This window comes from Cryptotermes secundus, unplaced genomic scaffold (genome assembly GCF_002891405.2).
Source record: "Cryptotermes secundus unplaced genomic scaffold, Csec_1.0 scaffold757, whole genome shotgun sequence".
Taxonomy (NCBI): Eukaryota; Metazoa; Arthropoda; class Insecta; order Blattodea; family Kalotermitidae; genus Cryptotermes; species Cryptotermes secundus.
Window position 1 is genome coordinate 497,789 of NW_019729905.1, and position 22,698 is coordinate 520,486.

The 22,698-nt window shown below is 39.7% G+C and overlaps 1 protein-coding gene across 4 annotated transcripts in view; it reads left to right on the forward strand.

Annotated features, from left to right (window-relative positions):
* Positions 1 to 22,698, forward strand: part of LOC111865797 (mucin-12) — a gene marked incomplete at its 3' end in the record, with an annotated part of 176,152 nt that overhangs the window by 85,005 nt on the left and 68,449 nt on the right. For all 4 annotated transcript variants that reach the window (XM_033751966.1, XM_033751967.1, XM_033751969.1 and 1 more), the window contains 5 exon segments: positions 144 to 314; positions 4,904 to 5,016; positions 9,373 to 9,612; positions 13,858 to 14,283; positions 16,505 to 16,754. In XM_033751966.1, coding sequence (XP_033607857.1) covers positions 144 to 314; positions 4,904 to 5,016; positions 9,373 to 9,612; positions 13,858 to 14,283; positions 16,505 to 16,754 — 1,200 coding nt within the window.

Genomic DNA, 22,698 nt, shown 5'->3' on the forward strand with positions numbered 1-22,698 from the left:
ATTGTGACAATCATAGTTATCATTGGTAGTATTGGTGCCCATTGAAGAGACCATTGTTTTTATATAATCAGTGGCAGTGCTGAAAGCAAAGACATCAAAGATAGTTTTGCTGCTGTATGTTGAGCTGTGTGTTATTTTTGCAGCAGGTCCAGGAGGTACTGTGCCTATACATCAGAGTGGCACCACAGTAGGAGGTCCTCCTAAACCAAAGCAACCGCCTCAGATCCTACCAAAGCCACCATCCGGCCAGCCATCTAGTGGTTCTCATGCCAAATTAGCAGCAAATTCCCGATCTACAAGCACTCAGCATCAAGGTACATTACACTGCTATAAGCAAAGTGATATGATGTACAAAATGTATGCTGTTACCAGATTCATTTGAAAGAATTTTGCTGATGTCTCTAAAACAAGAAGGAAAGTAATAAAGGAATGTACATTTCTTAGTGTGGATTAAATTATGTTTCTAATAGATTCAGTAAAATATCTTAATTTCTTGCATTAGTATTCTTGCTGTTCCCATTTCATAATGGTGCAGGAAGTTGAATTGTGTAATATAAACCATAGGCTACTGTTTACTTTTTTTTGTCTGAAACTCTTTTTTTATTCACCTCAGTTAGGGACTCTGATCATGAAGGGTTTATCATAGACATGTCTTGGTATTGTTTTATCAGTCCCCATCTGTAGGATGGGTTCTTTTTTCATGTCCTGAGTCATATATGCATGTCCAGAACCTTCAGATATGGGTTTCCTTTGATCGTTGCGGTAGAGTCTGTAAATTCCTGCTTTGGCCTCTGTCTCAAACTCCAGGTGTAGAGGGTGAGTCCAAGGAGGACTTCCATTGCAGCTGTTGGAGCTGTTCTCATTGCTCCTGTAATTCCCAAGCAGGCCATCCTTCACAATTTACCAAGTTCTGTGTGACTTTTATATAGTTTATCTCTGGGCCACGATATAGTGGCAACATAGGTATGGGTCTTACTGCTGCAGTGTATATCCAATATATGGCTTTTGGTTTAAGTCCAAAAGTTTTCCCAAATAATTAAGTTTCCTGGGCTTTGGAATAAATGTCACTTTAAATTGCCTCCAGGCCACAGGAATAAACCCATGCTCCCTGCAGACTCTGAATATGCGGCATAGGTGTGGAACTAAATGTTCCACTCCTTGCTGCAAAAGTGCTAGTACAATTCCATCTGTTCCCACAGACTTGATTGTTTCAAGGTGCCTAAAGCCCATCTAATTTTTTAGTGGTTGATCACATGTTTGGCCAGGCTCCAGTCTCCCCTGTTAATTATGCGTCCACATATGCCCAGGTTCTGCTGACCTTGTACATCGTCTTATGAATCATCAGTCAGCTTTGAATCAGGAAAGCGAACTCTGAACAACTCTTTCAGTGTCTCCTTTGCTTCTTACTTTAACTCCAAATAATTATAACATTTTCATTAACCTACATGATCTGCAAATAACTATGATGGCAAGTCATAATGTTTTAATTATCTCCATGAGAAAATCATAATTCCAGAATATCGTTCTAGTATACAGGAGATAGCCCATTTCCTGAGCTTACCAAACAGTCAAATTTTCCCGTGCTAAGTGGACAGGGAGCCACCGGAAGGGGCAGAAACAAAATGGTGATGTCAGTTGAGAAAGTGGAGGCACTTGATGTGATACAGTTCCTGCATTTTCAATGGAAGTCTGCCAGGAAGGTGTACCATCATATGACACTGTGGTCAGGTGCAAGAGGCGCTTTAATTGTGGACAGATAATCCTCGAAGATGAACCCCGAAGTGGAAGACCATCTCTTGCTGAGGAACCGGGAATTGTGGCACAGGTGGAAGCTTTAATCCTATCTGATAGGTGCATCATTATTGAAGCTATTGTTCACGAGGTCTGCATTAGCCATAGGTCGGTTTTCAACATCATCCATGACTAGTTACACATAACAAAGGTCGCTGCACATTGGATGCCATGACTGTTGACACCATTTCCAAAACAGCAACGGATGGATGTGGCAAAGAAACTTTACAGTTTTGTCAAGACGAAAAGGTGGAAATTTTTGGCCACCTATGATCACGATGGATGAATGTTAGGTCTATCATTATGGCCCTGAAACAAAGGAGAAGAGCAAACAGTGGAAACATGCAGACTTGCTGCCACCAAAGAAGGCCAAATCCCAGCTGTCGTCAGGAAAGGTGATGTTGAGTGTGTTCTGGGATCAGCGTGGTGTCATGATGCCCAACTATGCGCAAAAGGGCATCACCATCACTGGCAAGTACTACCTTCTGAGAATATTACGGGAGGAAATCAAGAAAAAGCGACACGGAATGCTGTGAAAAGGCGTGCGACTTCACGACAATGCACTGGCTCATGCTGCTCATGCCACGATGACACTTGCTGCCAGTTTGGGATATGAAATTCTCCCCCATCCACCATGTTCACCAGACCTGGCACAGAACGACTTCTTCCTCTTTCCATGGCTAAAGAAGTCACTTTGTGGTAAGCGATTCCAAGACGATGTTGACATCATTTCTGCAGTGGAGGACTTCGTAAACAGTCAAAATGAGACCTTCTATGATCATGGTATCCAGCAGCTAATGCATCATTAGGGAAAATATGTGGCCTTGCAGGAGACATATGTAGAGAAGGAGTAACTCACATACAGTTTCTTGCACCTGTGTCTCTGTTTCTTCTGGTTGATAATTAAAATTTTATGACTTCCCCATGTACAGCTGTGAATAACTGTTTCGATTCCTGGTTCTACCAGATTTTCTGAGAAGTAGTGGGTCTAGAACAGAGTCCACTCAGCCTCGTGCAGATAATTGAGGAGCTATTTAAAGAAATAGCAGCTCCAGTCTAGATTAACGGCCCTGGGGATCTGTTGCGCTCACCACACAACCCTCTCTATCTGCTAAAGTTAGCACTAACTTCTCCCACAAGCAGTGGTCACTCAGTCAGTATAGTTCACTTGCAGACTAAAGGCCACGAGTTTTATATATATATATATATATATATATAGTAACTGTTATTTCTTCACTACTCATTGCTTGATTGCAGCCTCTAACACTGGGCGTTCCTTTCACTGCATCCATGTTTAGCGGCTCCTGTCCACACTGTTAAGGTTATGTGTACATCGGCGTTTCAAATAATCTAAAATTATAATTCCATGCTGTAAACATTTTTAAACAATTTATCATAGCATTTTGATACAACCAGGAGATTAGAGAGAATATGAAAGTTATTCTTGTGTCATCCATTATTCCATCTTTCCTTGAAAATTTATGGAACTATCTTACAAAGAGTTAACTTATTCAAGTGCATGGTTAATGATGATTCTAGTTATATTCTGTAAGAGTTCAGTAAATCAAATTACCAATCCGAGCCCCATCTGTAGTCACTGTGTCATGTGACAATAATATCTGGAATGGAAACATTTTTACCAGAGAGCAAAGACTTTTTTTCGTAACAGATTGTCAGTGATTTAGTAACTGTTGTACACATCAGAGCACTAATTGTCTCATTCTAAGACCACCTCTGGTTAATGACAACAGAGCTACAGCAGATGATCCTGGTTTTATTAGTTTTTACAGTGATGATAATGTCATGTTTGTGAGTGACTGTAGATGGGTTTTGGATTTTCAGTTGGATTTGTTGACTACTTACAGGTAGTAACTACAAGTAATTATAATGCTGTCACTTAATTCATGGAATAGTCTTCTCACTACAGCACATACTAAGTCTTTTTCATTTTGTTTTCAGTAACCATTTTCTGTTAACAAATCTAAACAGTGTCCTCTGCTTATGTCTTTACTGGCTAATGATTGTCTCACAGCTGACTAGACTCTAGACTTGTTCTGCCTATAACATCTTGATGTGGATCACATAGAAAACACCGCTTCTCATTGTTTTATTTCAGTTGTTGCTTCTTATGAATCTGTTGCCTAGCAGCAGACGTTGTTTACCGAGTTATTACTTAGCACTGGGTCTATATGCTACAGTATCAGTTCTCAAAGCAAAGTTATACTTACTGAAACTCAGAGCAACAAACATGTAAATACTTGGCACTTTCTTTTTTCGTTGTTTGTTAATGTAATCCGAAGCGGTTAGTTGCTGGCTTCCCACTGCAGCGGGTCTGGTCAAGTGGGATTTGTGGTGAACAAAGTGGCACTGGGGCAGATTTCCTCCAGGTACTTCGGTTTCCCCTACCAATCTTCATTCCACCAAATTCTCCATCATAATTACCCGGGGCAGGCTACAATAGGCCAATCAGTGGCTTCCATGCCAAGTGGACCCAGTTGGACTCCACCCCCCACTAAGTGAATTTAAAAAAAAAAAATATTTTTAATGTAATCCAGAAGTTTCAAAAGCGGACCACAGAACACGGCTCCAAAAATTGGTACTGTTCTGCCGAAAACATGATGTCTGGGATTGATAGTGTAAGAAAATGACAATTTGAAAAGCTTTTGGCCATAGATGGGAAGGCACTATTAAAATGAACTGTGAAGTAAGAAGACTGACGATGTATTCTGTATTCTTCTTGTTCAGAATGAAGTCTGGTGATAGGCCTTCATGAACATGATATGAACCATTGGATTCCATAAAAATGACTGATACCTTGTCAAGAAGGACTCTGCTTCACAGAGGTCATTGTACAATAGACACGCAAATATCTAATTCTTCTGTTGGTATGGATTTCAGACATATCATTTTCATGCATGTTTGAAGTGAAAAATGGCATCAGTTTTTTGTCTGTATTTGACATTTATGCGGAGTTCAGAACCATTCTAAAACCACTGCCAAGTTTAAATTCTGAATATATTTGTTTTAACCTGCAAGCACCACTGAGCAAGATGCTTTACACCAGAGTGCTTGATGAGTTGCAGAGTTGTCAGAAACTTGATTATTTGCACAGGTCTCCACACGCAGCACCATACCACAGCTCCTGCTGCACAAGTTGTGATTGGTCAGGCCAACCATTCTACAGTGATACCGACTGCACAAGCCGGCACTCTCCTGTTGAATCCGGTAATCTGCTTTTGATAAAATATTTTCCTTTCTTGTCTGTTAATTCCTACCTGTTCTGAAAATTGATTTTTAATGATTGGTAGTGACTGTGGATCAGAAATGGGGACCTGGTGTGCAGACCATCACTGATACTGTTACTGAAAAATCTGCAGGCATTTAACAGAATACAGCACAGCATTAATGGAATTGTTTCTATGTTTAAGTCCTTCACAGATAATATATTGTGGCGTATTTGCTTCATGCAAGAACAGTTGAGCCACAGAAATAGCCATTTTTAAGTAAAACATGCACACAACAATAGAACAACAGGGTTGCACTATCTGTTTCTAGGCAACAGCTCGGTAAACCCATTTCCACATATTGGACTGTGCTATGCAACATCAGTGATGTCAGCAACAATATGGACTCTGTTTCCTGTGGGGTCTGTGCAGAGTGCTTACAGGAGAAATGAGTTAAGAAGCTAGGAGTAGTTGAGAGTATAAAGATGAGAATGGAGCATGTGTTTAGTGAATTGTGGAGATTAGTTGAGTACAGATTATGACGGAAGAATACAGAGTGATTGGAGACAAAATAACAAGAAGACATCGTAGTGATTTGAACAAGTATAAACTGAGAATCCTAATGTGTGTGCAATAGTGAACTGGAAAGTGTTTAGATAAGCAGTAGTGCTGTATTGAGTGTGATTAAGAGAACTTGTAACCAAGGTGCCAATAAATCTAATCATCCGAACTAGAACCCATTATTTTTGTCATGTGTACCCTCCTACACATGACAGTATTTATTTATTTTCTCAATCTGACAGTTCTCAAATTGCAGGCTTGAAAATTAATTTTAAGAAGTAAGAAAATTCTCCTTCAGGGAAAAACATGACTTACAAGTGTTTGAAAGCAAAAGCTGATCAAATTTTTTAATTTGTCAGATACTCGATGAAAAGAGGGAGTACAGTGAGGCAGTGCCTCAGTAAACTTCAGGAAGGCCTCTGATTCACATAGGAAGGAAATATTGTACAATATTCTCATCAAGTATGGGGTACCCGTAAAATTAGTTATGCTTATTAAAATGTGTTTAAATGAAACCTATAGTAAAGTCCATATAGGTAAATATTTGTCTGATACATTTCCAATTCAAAATGGTCTAAAACAAGGAACTGCTTTATTGCCATTGCTTTTCAGCCTTGCTTTAATATATACCATTAAAAAGGTGTAGGAAACATGGTGGGACTGAAATTAAATGGAACATAGCACCTGTTTGTGCTGGTGATATAAATCTGTTGGGACAGAACATAAATACCATAAAGAAAAACACAGAAGCACTGGTAACGAGGCTGGTCAAAAAGTAAATGCATTGAAAACTAAGTATAAATGTACAGTTTACATATTACATGCTATTAAATGTATGTATAAGGGGCAGTCAAATGATAACAGGACAGAAGCCAAAACATATTAAAGAACATTTCTTACCTCAAAAGTGATCTCCAAAACTGTTAATACGTTTATTCCACTGGGAGATAAGACGGTCAGTCCCATCCTTGATGAAGCTTGTGGGCTGTCTACGGAACCACAACTTTACCCAGCACACATGTCTTCGTCCTGTGCAAACTGATGTCCATGAATGTCTCTTCAGGTCTCCAAAAATGTGAAAATCACATGGGGAGAGATCTGGGCTGTAGGGGCGATGTTGAAGCACTTCCCAGCCAAATCGCTATAGCGTATTCCTCACAGAGTTGGCAGTGTGGGGGCGCGCATTACCATGAAGAAGGATTTGATAGCATTCCAGGGCGTTTTTTGATGTGGAACCCACTGCGTGCAGATTTTGTGGTACAGCAGGTGTTTTGTCACAATGGGATGTATGGAACCGTGACTTATTCCCATCAAAAGACTAATTTCTTCCACGGTGATCCGTCGGTTTGCCTGGATATGACCATCCAACACAGCAATAACATCAGGCATGATGACACGATGAGCCTGTCCTAGGCAAGCATCATCTTGCAGTGACACATGTCCCTCTCGGAATCTCTTATGCCATGCCAGCACACGCAAACATGACATGCTGTGTTCACTGTAAACAGCAGACATGCAATGATGAATTTCTCATCCTCCTACTCCTTCAGCAGTCAAAAAGTGCACTACACTTCACTTCTCTTCTTTACCCACCTCCATTACTGATGTTGGACGACCACATGTAGTGCTAACCTTGCTTCCAGCACAATAAACAAACGACTAGTGTGCAAGAGCACATTTCACTGTGCTTTCCCAAGTCACCACCAGATGTTTGTACTATAAGTAAATTCCAGTGTTACCAACTTGCGCACCATGCGAGTTATGCATTGTGACCCGTTTTCATTTGGCTGCCCCCTATATATACGAGGGGCGTTCAAGTTCTAAGGTCTCCGATTTTTTTCTCAGGACTGGGCACAGATAGACACATGCAGTTTAGTTTAAATACATGTGTACTCTTTGTGAATGCGTGACAGAGATGACAGCACTGTACGGCACACAGAACTCTAGTGGTGGCGACGAGGGTGAGGAGTGTTTTTGATACTTAAAATGGCGACGTTTTTGTTACAAGAACAGCGAGTAATCATTCGTTTTCTCCACTTGCGTGGCGCGACACCCATTGAAATTCATCGCCAGTTGAGTGAGACATGTGGTGATGGTGTCATGAATGTGAAAAATGTACGTTCGTGGGTGCGACAGTTCAAAGAAGGCCGAACATCGTGTGACAACGAACCAAAACCTTTGTTTTAGCCGACGTTTCGGGGGAACGTATCTACGTAGCTACTGCTCTCTGTATTTGCAACGCAATTCACCTGCCCTGAAGATGGAGGCGATACGTTCCTCCGGAACGTCGGCTGAAACAAAGAATACACAGCACCAGATCCCAGAAGACGACTTTCTTCATAGTCATCACCATGAAAGCCTCAAAACTTACAAATCCACCAGTTCATCCCACATCAAAAGATGATCATGAAATATACCCCTTTCCATTTGCAAACGCTGTAAGTGGGTGGTGGACAGAAACACTTAAAGCACAGTTATGATTCAGCACATCAGAGTACAGTTTGCACAGAAATTCCATTTCCCCTTATGTTCAGTGAGAATGCAGGATACACTTTGCTGATTAGATTGTCACTTCTGCTGAATTTACTTTATGTAAAATGCTGTGTGTGCATTTTAGTACTGTATACACAGGCTCTTCATATGCCAGTTCGTTGGCATTGTTCATTTATATGGGCATTTGGTGCATCTTTTAACCCTTACTTAATGATATTGTGACATGTTGACCCCTACCTCCCCAGCGGAACGTAGTGGTAATGTAGCGCTCGCGTAATAGGCGAGTCATCACCCCGCACCTCTCCCCGCGGTGACGTCACGAGCGGAGCCGAAGTTAGCCGAGTCCCCGCAACCTTGAAGCTATGCAAGGCGACATCACCAAGGGGTAACAGCGTTGCTAGACTATACGCCACGTCACACTAGCAACAGCGAACGGAATAAAAGCCGGCTGAGCAGCAAGCAAGAGTCAGTTGTAATGTGGCTACCGCAGAGTTAAGTATTAGACGAGCAAGTGTGTTATCAACAGTCCTCAAGTCAGCAGACTACAGTTGGAGTATAGCAGCCGTCGCGGAAAGAAGAACCGGACGTGTGTGTGATTGTGTAATTGGGAGTGTGTGATACAGTGATACATAGCTCCCCTACTGTAAACGTGTAGACTACTGAACACAGAGTGAACTGATTTGCGTATAGGGTTATAAATCGTGAAACCCCACAACAGTGTTAACAGATTAATGCGATTAGGGTTATAAAGTGTGAAACCCCGCAACTGTGTGATAACTAATTGTAGCCGTTACTTGTAGATTGTTAAATAAACCAATTAACCATCTCTACGGCGTCTTCAGTAACCCAACACATTACAATATTCACCTGCCATAGAGGTACACCCATGCTGCTACGCATCTAGAGCATATACCCGTGCTGCTGCACATCTAGAGCATGCATCCATGCTGCTACACATCTAGAGCATGCATCCATGCTGCTATGCATCTAGAGCATGCACCCATGCTGCTACACATCTAGAGCATACCCCTTGCTGCTACGCATCTAGAGCATGCACTGGCTGCTCATGCCAATCTTAAGGAGAGTACATTCAGGCATAACTGTATATGAAATTTGTATAATTTACTTTCATATGTACCCCCACAATACCAAAAATCCATATACTGGTAAATCACAGCTGCATAGTTTCTTCTTAAGAATTGTACCTCTGTGTGTGTGGTTCGAGTGTAACGTTTTGTGTACGTGAACACAGTGTCAATTTACTTTCTTTGGTTTACATAACTAAAATAACATTGTGATGCAGGTTATACCTGGGCTGGGAGCAGGGGGCCCTGTATTGGTACAACCCAACCCTAGTGGAGGTGTACAACTAATTCTGCGCTCCCCGACTCCAGGCACCCAAGCAACATCTCCTGCTCAGAGCAGCCAACAAAACCAACAGCAGCAGGGCAAAAGTCCTACCTCTCATCAACAGTCCATGTTCATCTCAGGTGCTGCCACTGCCCAACTTATACAAAGCACTGGTCGGCAGCAGATGCAGCAGGTAAGTAATTTTTCTATTCTTGGATATATATTAGTATGTTGTGAGCATTTACATTATTCAACCCTTTAATTGCTATATTTTTATTATTCGGCTAGGCCCTGTTGCTAGGTTTTTATGCACTTTTAACTGTCTGTACATCTTACAGCTTGCATACCACATCTGTTAGCCCAAAAGCTTCATGATTGCATTCATAGTGGGCACTGCATCCAACTATCTGCTAGCACCCACCTGACTGATATTGATCAACAAGATGTCTACATGTAAAAGCTACTGTAGTACCACTTAGCAGTACCTGTATTCCTGGCATGGTGCTGATATACTAGCACATACAATAAAAGATTAATCTTTATTGTACAGTACTAGGGATTTAACACTTCCATACTGCAGGCCTGGCAGTTGGATTTTAATGTAGAGAGCTTATCTATAGCAGTGATACTCAAAAACATAATTATTTACAGCTGTTCCTCCCAAAGTATTTGAAAGAAAGAATGTCGCTGAATTCTGTAGTGTTTTTATTAGTATAAAAATTGTTTCCAGAAGTTTATAGAGCCGTAAGTAAAATAAAATTTTATTTTGTGTAAATCAAAATATGTGGCCTTTAACATTATTGGAAGTGTTTCCTTCCATTGTTGTGGCATACCTGTGATACAGAACTCCATATTTGTATGGTACAAGTTTGTTAATGAACACAGGGTTATACACAGGCTGACTTTGCAATTTGAGCACTGAAAGTTAGTAGTTTATTTGCTCCTGGCTGAGTATGCATGACACTCCTCTTCTGGTGAGACTTTCCATTATCATATGCTTAGCTGTCATTGTCTCTGTTGCCTTTTGCCTCTCCACCAGCCTTTTTGCACGGTTTATAAATCACTATACCATAGTGATTTTTGTTTCTTAGGATTAAGAATAGCTCTCCCTTTGAGGAGAGTTCCAGTTTTTCATTGTCATAGTTCTTGTCAGCCCCATTTTATTGGTTCATATGTCACTAAAGTGTAGAAATACCAGCATATGAAAAATATTATATTTCAGCTCATTACTATAAAATTATGCACAGAATTGTTCAAGAGTGTACTAGTAACCTTTCATTGTATCCCTGATATCATGTTTATTTGCATTATGGTGAGAAAGATGTGCGTCTCTTGTACTATAGTCACAGCAGAAAACTATGAGTGTCCCTTATCATTTACGAGTATTTCTTAATATAGGGACGTGCCATAGCTCAAGCGGTTAGTCGCTGGCTTCCCACCGCAGCAGCCCGGGTTCGATCCCGTGTCTGGTCAAGTGGGATTTGTGATGGACAAAGTGGCACTGGGGCAGGTTTTCTCCCAGTACTTCGGTTTCCCCTGCCGGTCTTCATTCCACCAATTGCTCCACAATCACCCTCACCTATCATCTGGGGCTGATACAATAGGCCAGAAATGGCCACAGTACAAGGGACTTAGTCCCACCCCACTAACAATAAGAAAAATATCGTAATACTGACTGTAATGTTTTGGTTTGCCACCAGCAATTGAATTACTTTCATAAAGAAGAGAAAAAGATGGTAATGATTGTAGCGTCTTTGTTCTTATTGGTTGCTTCTTGTATCCACAGTCCATTGAGATCTCCAGTGAAAGAATAGACACCACCAAAACTTCAAGGATATTTGTGGTCTTGACCATACGTATCTTGTTTACCACACACATTGCTTTTATTTCCTGCTGCAACAGTGTCTTCAAGCTTGATTTCAGTATAAAGTGAGGTGGAGGCAGCAGGTACTGCAAAATATAAGCAACTAACTACTTACAGAACTACAGATGTAGTTCACTGCCCTGAAAATCTTGGGTCTCATAATATTAAATTTTTTCTGTGCAGATTTTATTTTGGTATGTATACATAATTCCATATTGAATTTTGTAATATTTCCATAAAGTTTCCCATACAAAAAAGTACATGACATTAAATGTAGGCCTCTTTTAATATGTTAAAATTTATTTTAAACATTTTTCAGTATAGTGAATATTTAACCCTTTATCTGCCAAGACTCACCATAGAACTACATGCTAAAAACACAAGGGATATTTGGAGATAAATTTCATTGCACAGAAAAACCCATAATACTGTGACATGAGAACTTAAAGCCAGGATAATGGAACAATGAGAGGCGGCGATTGCTAGGCAGTGGTGCGGTAAACACGTTTCAACCAGAGTGAGTCTGTGCAGCAGTAGAGGAACTGTTGGAACCGATGTTTTCTGTGCAGTTCGCGCTGAAGCTGTATATCAAGGATGAACAGGAAACATTAGCTATAGGTCGGAGTCAGCTGTTAGTAGTCATGCATTGCAAGTGAGCAGTGGCAGTTTGTGTCTGGCTGTGAGGATTAGTGATGACAGAATAACAGTAGACTTCATGTGTGCTGTAGTTGATTGTAGTGATTTATAGTGTGAACAGATTAGTGAAAGTGTTATAATTAGTTGTAGTTACAATTTGTAAGCATTCAGTAAATACAATTATCAGTTCAAAGCCTGTGTCTAGTAACTAACACATGACAGTGCTTCATGAGGTTACCTTCAAATGACCATAGATGTAGATAGCACAAATACTGTTCTTTCCTCAGAACCGTAGTATATAGCACTTAATGACATCTGTTGACAGAAATGCTGTACTGAGTGTTTAACATTGAGCTGTTCTCTTCATCTTTGGAAATTTTAATTTAAGTATGTCAAGTCCATCTAATGGCGCATATCATGCAAGAGGTTAATAAAATGGGTAGAAAAATCATTTCTTGAGCAATTTTCCACATGCAGATAGTACTGGCACAAGTAATTTTGTCACTGTTGGAGTGTTTCCAGAGCTGCCAGTTTGAAAGACAAGTTTCAGGTTAGAATACAGCATTGGCTTAAGTAGACACAGCTGTTAGTGTAGTGGTTCAAGTATTGGCTGCAGAAATGCGAGACTTGTTGCTGGAAAAGGAACATAAGCACCATTGATGTGTATGGGGGTGGACAGCAAGGGACGGTAACTTGGTGTGTCCAGGAAAGTACCAAGCGTTCTTGCACATATAGGCAAGGAATTATTTTTACTCACCTGAGAATGACACTCAGTGGGGGGAGAAGAGGAATGCATGTAGGATAATTGTGGGAAAGAGTCCACTAGGAAGACCAAGACATAGGTGGGTGGACAATATTTACCAAAATTTTCAGAAGATACCGTCTGTTTTGTTTTTTAATATTGCTATGTAGTCTCAGAGAATTTGTTGCTTTCATACCAGCTTGTGATCTCTCTGTCAGCAGCAAAACCTCTTTCCAAATGCACTTCGGGACAAAATTAAAAAACAAATTAATCTCTTGATCATTTGAATGAGGTGCTTTGCTTAGTATGAAAGATATGCATTTCTACACCCCCACTTGTTCAATTGCTAACCCATCATCTCTAGTGTAAGATTCACATAATGCCTCAAACATAAAAGGATAAAGGAAAAAAGTTGAAGTTCCTGTAAATAAGATCTAAAAGTCTGTGACGACGGTACATTAGTACAAGTATTATGTTTTTGCACATTATCCATCATCCTCTCTTTATCTAAAAGGACCGTCCTGTTTATTTTTCAAAACACACCATTTTGGAGACCGGGTTCTGTCTCCGTCATCAGGTAAAACCTATGCCTTGAAGATGTGGCAGGGTAGATGTATAGCTCCACCAAACTTTACATTGACACTACATGGAGGTGAGTTCTGCTGTTCCCTGCTTGGATTACTCTTTGACCCTGAAGATGGAAGCAGTATGTTCCTCCAAAGGATTGTGCCATCTCCTCACTACATAATGTTACAATGCAGAAAACCTTGACCTTTGTAGTCACCACCTTGACAACCTCTAGTCCAACATATTTTGTGTTTTTATAAAGTTTGCTTCTTTGATCCCAGAACCAAGGGTTGCTGTTTGTTTAGTTCTTTTTTTCTTTCTTTCTTTCTTTCTTTCTTTTTATTTTTTTTTCTTTCTTTCTTTCTTTCTTTCTTTTTTTTTTTCTTTGNCATACTGTGTATTCTGCTGAAAGTCAACTGACACTTCAGAGGAACATATCGCCTCTATCTTCAGGGTCAACAAATAAGCTCTGCTTGCCACCTGCTTTCACACAGGTATCTTGCTTGGCTCAGTCTGCAACCCTGAAGATAGAGGTGATATGTTCCTCCACAATGTCAGCTGACTTTCAAAGGACTACATGGCATTACATCCCAGAAATTAGTACCCTTCAAATATTTGCATGTTTGCAGGTTCTTCGTCTGTTCACATCACAGGGTCCCATGCAGCTGCAGCAGATACAGACCCCATCAGGCCCAACATTTATAGCTGTTCCGTCTAGCCAGACACTGAGCTTCCAACAACTAGGCCCCCAAGGCCCTCCACCTCCTGCAGTCCCTTCACAACAGCCACAGATTCCACCTCAGCCATCATCGGGAACCCGGTCATCTGCACCACAGCAGCCATCCTCAGGCTCTCAGCAACCTGCCACGCCCATTATACCAACTGTTCAGCTGCACCAGGGTAACATGCGACCTTCACCTAATGTTGGTGTTCCTACATCTCGAACTGGCTGCACTCCTCAGCAAAGTGTCTCTGCTGTTATTGGTGGACATACCATAGCTCTTAATGCCAACAGTAGTACTACTTCTTCCATTATTCACCAGAATCACCCTCAGGTACAAGCACTCGAAAAATTTGAGTCAATTATAGCTATACTGACAATATTAGGTATATTATGAAATGTAACAGCATATTCCTGGTACTATAGAAATGTGTGCTATACAGCCCATGAGGATTAAAATTTTTTAAATACAAAGACATGTTATGAATGTGAAGATATGAGGTCTATTCAGAAAGTAACCTCCGTCTATTTTAGGCAATTGATGTAGGAGTGGGGGAGAGCTCACTCATACAAGGTAGCGTCACATAACTCATTGCCTTGTAAACCATCACATAACTGGCCACCTAGCATTTGTTCTTGTCTCTACAGAGTGAGTTACTATGTGTCCTGCAATTGATAATCCTTCCAGTTGCAAATTTTGCACTGTTATCTGCTTTCCTCACCCTAGAAACATGGATGCTCTGGAAATCTGTCTTGAATCGTGCACAGTTTATAGTCAGTGTGATGACTGAAGGGACTGTAAGAAGATGGTGTAGAATGTTCAGAGACAGGCGAACAAATGTTCATGATGAAGAGCAAAGTGGTCAGCCATGTGGAATGAGTGATGATATTCAAAGTGTTGACCAAAAATTTGTGAAAGATGGCGCTTCTCATTTTCAGAACTTCCGTGTGAATTTCACAAATTTCATGCACTGTTCTCTACAAGATTATCACAAGCTAGGCAATCACAAGTCATGTGCAAGATGGGTTCCAAAAATGCTCACAGATGTGCACATAATGTGGAGAATGGCTTTGGCTTTGACTTTTTTTTAGAGCGACACAAAAGTGGCAACGAATTTTTACATCATACAAGTAACTGGTGATGAAACCTGGGTTTAATTTGTAAATGTTGAAATCAAAGAACGGTCAAAGTAGTGGATGCACACAGATTCACCAAACAAGCCAAAAATGTTTAAGCAAATGAAGAAAGCAGTCTTCTGGGATTTGGCACCGTGTATATGTGGTGCCAAATCCCAGAAGACTGCTTTCTTCATAGTCACCGCCGTGAAAGCCTCAAATCTTACATGTTTAAGCAAATGTCTGCCAGAAAGCTAATGGATGACAGCTGTTTTCTGGGATAGGAAAGGAGTGTTGATGGTGGAATTCATGCAACACAGTGCCACAGTAATATCAAAAGTGTGTTGTAAAACACTCAAAAACCTGCATAGTTCCATTCAGAGCAAAAGGCATGGAACATCCAGTATAGTGTTCATCTTCACACAGCTGCTCAAACTCAAGCACTGCTGGAACATTTCAAGTGGGAGTTGTTTGACCACCCTCCTTACAGTCCTGATCTCACTCTGAGTGACTACCACCTGTTTACTTGTACCTACCTGAAGAACTGATTGGGATGACAACACGTCAGCAGTAATGAGGAGTTGTTGGAAGATGTCAAAATGTGGCTGAGCTCACAGGCAGCAAACTTCTTTGACACCGGCATACAAAAACATATTCCTCGATATGACATTTACCTCAGTTTGGTTGGTGACATATTTTTTGTATATAATATTTTTTTTAACGTTGTTGTTTTGTTAACAGCTCACCAGAGTTACTTTCCAAATAGTCCTCATATACAATAAATGGAAAGGGAGTTTGAGAAAACCAATGAGAGATATAAAATATGATTCAAAGTGCTCCACCACATTAGTAGCATAAATGCACTGTACAGAAGCATAATATTTGATGGACAAACATTAAAAGTTGACAAGTGTGTAACATAGCAAGTAGGAATATGAAGACTAACTTTCTCCAAGAGGGCAGGCAGTATTTCTGGCCATGGTAAACTTTAATCAAAAGGAAGTGCATGACGATGATAATGGTGGTGGTGACGACGACGACGACAAGGATGACAGTGATGACGATGACAACGATGATCATGATCAGTGGGTAAATCCCATATTTTGCCTCATTAGTTCATTTTTCACATTGTTTTCACTTTACACAAATCTGTCTAGTTCTTCTCTAGAACACTAGGATTGAATGTAAATTGGTTTGCTGCCAGAGTGCTTATTTAATAGAAGTGTGTTTTCTATTTTCAGGTTTCTAAGTCCAGTAATTTTAGTAAATAAATAATTTACGTAGTAAATAGTGTTCTGGAAAACCTGTGTATTTCTTGTATAGCATTATTAAATTATAGTTCTTGAAACTTTTCATGATTTCAGTTAACATATTTCATAGATAACTTTACATGAATCCACAAATCTCATCAGGCATTTTAATTTTTGCATATGGACCAGGTACAGCCACCAGTGAGTGGAGTGGTACCACAGTCACAGCAAGATGTAACACCCTCACAACAGAATGTCACCTTTCCTATCATGCGTCATAACACACCAGTGCTGCAGACACAGCAACATCAGTGTACAGGTACCAACACAGAGACATCCATCTTAGCTCTCTCACAGAAGAGGAAGACAAAGAAGAAAAAGAAGAAGAAGAAAGATGAAGAACCAAAGCTGGATCTTGCCAACATCATGAAACTATCAGGTGAGTGCAGTGTGGGCAGGGTTTCTGTTTATTCCTATCTTTTATGTTATTGTGTTACAACAGTAAATAACACAAATTGTTATAAGCAGTGTAGTGAGGTCTTGTAGGTTATAACACTTAGTTATTACCCTGAAGGTGAGGTAGTATGATCCTCCAAAATTTTGGTACTCACCTACCAGACTACAATATAGAGTTATAACCCACAGGTCTGCAGTGTGAACCATCACTGCTCTGAAAACCTCATCTCTTATGTATCAATATAGTATATATGTTCTAAGCTTCACAGAACATGGGTTATTAAGTTGTTCATTTAAATTTCTGTAATAGACGTTTTCTTGAACTGTTACACTTCATAAGATATGAATAAGGAGTAAGTTCTGTCGAATGTAACAGTTTTTGATATGAATAAAACCTTTACATGTTTTGACTGGTATCGGACATTATGATCAGAAGGTGACCAACACTTAAAGGAAATGCATATCATGCTTGTGAAGTATTTCCTTCAAAGTGCTCCTCACTGTCTGATGATGGCCAATACCAGCTGAAACATGTAAAAGTTTTATTCGTGTTAAAAATTGTTACACTCAACAGAACATACTCTTTTTTCATATTGATGATCTAAAGATTTTGAAGGCCAGTTTCTGAAGACTTAACGGGTTCTCACACAGATGTATCATTATGATATAAAATTTTATCTTTGCTCAGATTAGTATGCATTGAAAATGATACTGAAAGTAGTCTTCAACACCATTCAGGATTTGCACTTGTAAATAACATATCTTAGCGTGCAAATGATACCGATTATGGTCACCGCTGAAACATGTGCCCAACTTGAGATGTGCACTATTCATTGCCTTGAATACATTCCTTTGTGGTCAGAAGGGATAGATAATGTACACTGTTTAATTTTTCTGTTGGTCTATAATAAGATTGTGTAAAATAAGCAGTTGAGGTAGCAACAGATAATATTCAGATGTTTGAGAATTCCATTTTGTCTAATATAAATAATGATTTTTCATGCCAAACCCAACTGTGAAATAAATGCACTTTTACCTAGTATGTGATGATTAAATAGACATTCGTGTAACTCAAGTGGTTAGATGCTGGATTCTCACTGTGAAGGCATAGATTGAGGCCTGGGTGTTGATGTTTCATTGGTGCAGGATTTTCACTTATTGTCTTTGGTTTTCCCCAACTAATCATCATTTCAGCATACTTATCTTTGGCTACCCCCTGATGTGGGCGGTGGCTCTGTTCAGGCAGCAAGCACATTATCACATTCTTGGTCTTGTAATATTGGGGGTTTATCTCTGACCTGGAATTTGTCTGGTTTTGGGCTAAAGTTCTTTTATATAGTGGTAAAAGACTTCCAGAATACAGTTAAAACCATGGATAATGTGAACACCAACATATCACTAGTAGTTACTTTCCATATTTTCATTAGTCTTTGTATAATAGAAACACTTGGCTTGATAAACCATCACACTTATTGTGCTCTGTTCCATTATTTTATAAATTTTAAATTAAATAATTATGATTCAGAAACATTTTGTGTGTTCTGTGTAAGTCTAAATCCAAATCCAACATTTACCTTTGTATGTTAAATATAGAAACACAGGGCTGTACACAGGATAGATTAGCATTTTGAGCACATAAATTTGGTGGTTATTTCCGCAAGTGCCAAGTGCAAATGTGCCGGCACTCTGTTTTCAGCATGTTATTAAATTGGCGTGTGGGCATAGTCTTTCTCTTGAGGTAGATTGAAAGTGAGGCTTTCACTCATTTGCAGCAAATTATGAAGTGAAGTCAGTTGGCATTTTTGGTGACTTGCTTTCATACTGTAGGGTTATTGACTGATGTAGGTATTCAATATAGTTCTATCCAGAAAGTGCAAAAGAAGAACTTCCACTTCCATGTTTTCTGTTTAATTGAATATTTATTGCCACTCTGTCCCCTTAGTAACTTAGCCCTTATGCTAAGTGTAATCTTCAGTGTTGGCAGGTTCTTAAGCCTACCAGCATTTATCACAGAAGTTGTCTGCTGATAATGATAGATGCATATTTGGCAATATGTGTACATTTTGCTTGCTTTGCAAATCTTTGTCAAAGTATCACTTACCCGTATATGCATGCTATGCTATTTCAGTTTTAGTGTCTTACTGTCAAGGCTGCGCTGCATGCCTTTGTGTTTATGCCCATAGGCTACTCCTCTCATACTGAGGCTTTATACTGTCACACGTGTAACCAGTCATGTTGTAAACCTTAATACCAAGGCTTTTATGTTCCTTAGGAACATGATGGCCGAAGAAATACAACTATTTTGTGAATCATAATAACTTCATTGACAGCTGAATATTGAGATGAATTGTATAATTTCGAAAATCTCCCTTAGTGTGATTGAGTCCTATATGGTTGGTTACAATTTAGAAATCTCAATTTTTTTCTCTCTCCTTTATTGACAATCAGACTGTATAATCTATAAGTCAATGTGCTGACTGGTGCACAATTTAATAACTATTTATTGTACACTCTTCTGGCGTGTGAGGAATAAACATCCAGTGATGTTTTCCTCAGTTCGTTAGATCTGATGGCCAACTTCTTTTGAGTCTACGATTTTCATGAAGTTCTAGTAGTGGTTAAAGAAGTGGGTTGGAGTGATTTTCTAGTTTGTTGAAGTACTCGGTGCTGTTTTCTCAGATGGCTTCTGTTACGTAAGGAAGTTTTAGACCTGTATGTAGGGCGTGGTTGGATACATACCATGGTGCATTCGTGATGGTTCAGAGTATTTTGGACTGGGCATGCTGTGTAATGGTGATGTTGGATTTGCTGGCGCAGCCCCAGAGTTCTATGTCATACGTCCATTTAGGCTTGATGACTGTTTTGTAGATTAGTAACTTGTTTCCGATGGAGAGGTGTGATTTTCTTCCTATGAGCCAGTTGAGTTGTTTGGTTTTTTGGTCCATCTGTTTTCTTTTCTTGATTATGTGTTGTCTCCAGTTTAGTTTGTTGTCAAAGATTAATCCTAGGTATTTGACCTGTTCTTTTGGTTGTATGTTGATGTGATTTATAGGCACTATGGGGCAAGTGCCTTTTCAGAAGGTGAAAGTTGTTTCTGTGGACTTTCATTCTTTAACCTTGATTTTCCATTTGTTTAGCCATGCTTCTATGAGGATTAGATGATCTTGTAAATGAGAGGAGGCTGTGGTTGGATTGTCATGGGTAGCAAAGATAGCAGTGTCATCTGCAAAAGTTCCTGTTATCATTTCTTTTGTTGTGGGTAGATCATGTGTGTAGAGAGTGTATAGTAGTGGACTTAGTAAGCTTCCTTGGGGCACCCCTGAGTGGATTGGCAGGCGATTGGGTATTTCCTCATTTATTTTGAGTTCAAAAAATCTATTGCTTAAATATGACTTCAGTAGGTTGTAATAATTTGTTGGGAAGGTTCTTTTTATTTTGTAAAGTAAGCCAGAATGCCAGACTTTGTCAAAAGCCTGGGCTCTATCTAGAAATGCTGCTGTGCACTATTGTTTGTTATTTAGCATGTTTGTTATGGTATTTGCTATGCGATGGCATTGTTGGATGGTTGAGTGAGCTCATCGAAAGCCAAACTGATGGTTTGGTATCCATGTTTGTTGGTTTGATTCTTGGTTTATTTTGTTGAGTACTAGTTTTTCAAGGACTTTTGAAATTGTAGGTAGAAGGCTTATTGGTCGGTAGGATGTGACGTCAGTTGGATTTTTGCATGGTTTCAAGACCATTACGATTTAGGCGCTTTTGAGCAGATGAGGCCAATAGTCCAGTCTAAGTATGGTGTTGAATATGTATAGAAGTTTTATTTGGCCTTTCCTTGGTCAATGGTTTAGTATTATGGCTGTGATGTTATCATGGCCTGGTGCCTTTTTTGGCTTTAGAGTGTTTATTACAAATGTTTTGACTTTGATGGAAGTGGCTTGTATGTGATGTTTTTCATATTATGACATGTTGCACAATTNAGGAGAACCCCCCCCACCAGCAGTGACGCGGCGGGTGAGTCAGCGCTCTGTCATCCCCCCTCCCCACAGTGACGTAACGCGCAACGCGCGGTGACGTAAGACGGCATGAGGTAACAGCGTTGCTACGTAACAGGCACACACAGCCACTATATAAGAGAGCTGCGCTGCCTGCGAGGTGAGTTGAAATGTGGCCATCGCCGAGTTCAGTAGTAGTCGAGCCAGTGTGTTATCAAGAGTTCTCAAGGCAGCAGCCTGCGAGTTGAGTTGGAATATAGCAGCCATCGTGGAAGAAGAACCGGACGTGTGTGTAACACAGGGACACTTACATAGCTCCCCTACTCTAAAAGTGTAGACTACTGAAGACAGAGTGAACTGATTTGCGAATAGGGTTATAAATCGTGAAACCCCGCAACAGTGCTAACAGATTATTGCGAATAGGGTTATAAAGTGTGAAACCCTGTCACTGTGTGATAATTAATTGTAGCCGTTACTTGTAGGTTGTTGAATAAACCAATTAACAATCCGAACAGCGTCTTCAGTGGCGAAACACGTTACAATATTTTGGTAGTTCATAATGTTTGATTTTTTCTTTGAGCTGTGTCACCGAGGTGGTTTGTGTGGTAAAGCTTGTATTTGGGGATATTGAAGTAGCTTCTGCTGGTGAAGTGGGTTTAGCTGATTAGCAGGATGTTGATTGAGTTTATGTTTAGAAATATTTTTATATCTTCTTGATGATTTGGAAGTCCATTGGCATTCCATTGGGCTGTTCTTAGGAATTTAGCCATTTATTTCGTTTTGTTAACAAGTGATGTTAGCATGTTTAGTACCATAGTATTGTGTTGTAATAATTGTTGAATTAAATATTTTAATTTATCTAGGAATTTTGCTAGTATGTTAGTTGTTTCTTCTGTTTGGGTTAAATTTCGCTTTGTGATTTCTGCATAGCGTTTGGGTTGGGTTATTTCTAGAGGTTGTATATTTCTCGTGTAGGATTCGTTTGTGTAGTTTGCTGGAGTGGAGGGTCTTTGGGAAAACTTCTGCTTGTACCTTTGGTCAGCTTACGAAAGTGTTCACATCCTCTGTAGTTTGAAGGGTGATTTCCTCTGCATGGTGCGCATCTGGCTGGTGTTTCTCTTGTCTTCTTGCAGTCTGTCGTATTGTGTGAGCCGCCACATTTGACACAAGCATATGGCTTATTGCAGTATGTTTTTGTATGGCCATACTGTTGACATCATGTACATTGGCTTATATTTGTTTTGTTTGAGTGGTGGGGGTTCTATTTTTACTATTCTATTTTGGAGTCCTGTTATTTTGTAGATCTTTTAGTTATTTTGTGCTGGTTCTAGGTCTACAAAGAATAGGTTCAATGGCTCTTTAGTAGCTTTATGATGTACGTTGATTATATTTCTGACTCTCTGTCCTAGTTCGGCTAGTTCTTATTTTGTGTCTTCTATTTTTATTGTGTGATGAAGGTATCTTATTACTATTCTATATGCTCGTTCTTCTTTCAGTTGATAAGTGTGGTGGTATAATTTTGTTCGTTGAATTCTCTGATCATCTTTTGTAGGTTTCTGGTGTTTCACAGTTTATTTTTACAATGTTGTTTGCTAGACTTTTGGTGAAGTATTGTTCTTGTTCGGCTATTTTTTGGATTTGTTTTATCATTTCGGAGTAATTTTGTTCCCCATGAACAAATATTGGCGACGGTTTAGGTATTTTTGGTGTTATGGTGATTTCATTGCTTGAGGTACCTGGTTGTTGAGATAGTGGTTCATATCGGTTGTTGGTTTCTATGTTACTTGTGGTGATTTTTTGTTGATTGGAGGTTTTTTCTCTTGGTGCTTCGGACTGTTTCCCATTTGTTGTTGTTATTTTTCTGTGTTTCTTCTTCCTCTTCTTCGCTAGATGAGGTCATTTTTTGTATGTGTTGACCTCTATCTTTGTTGTTTATGT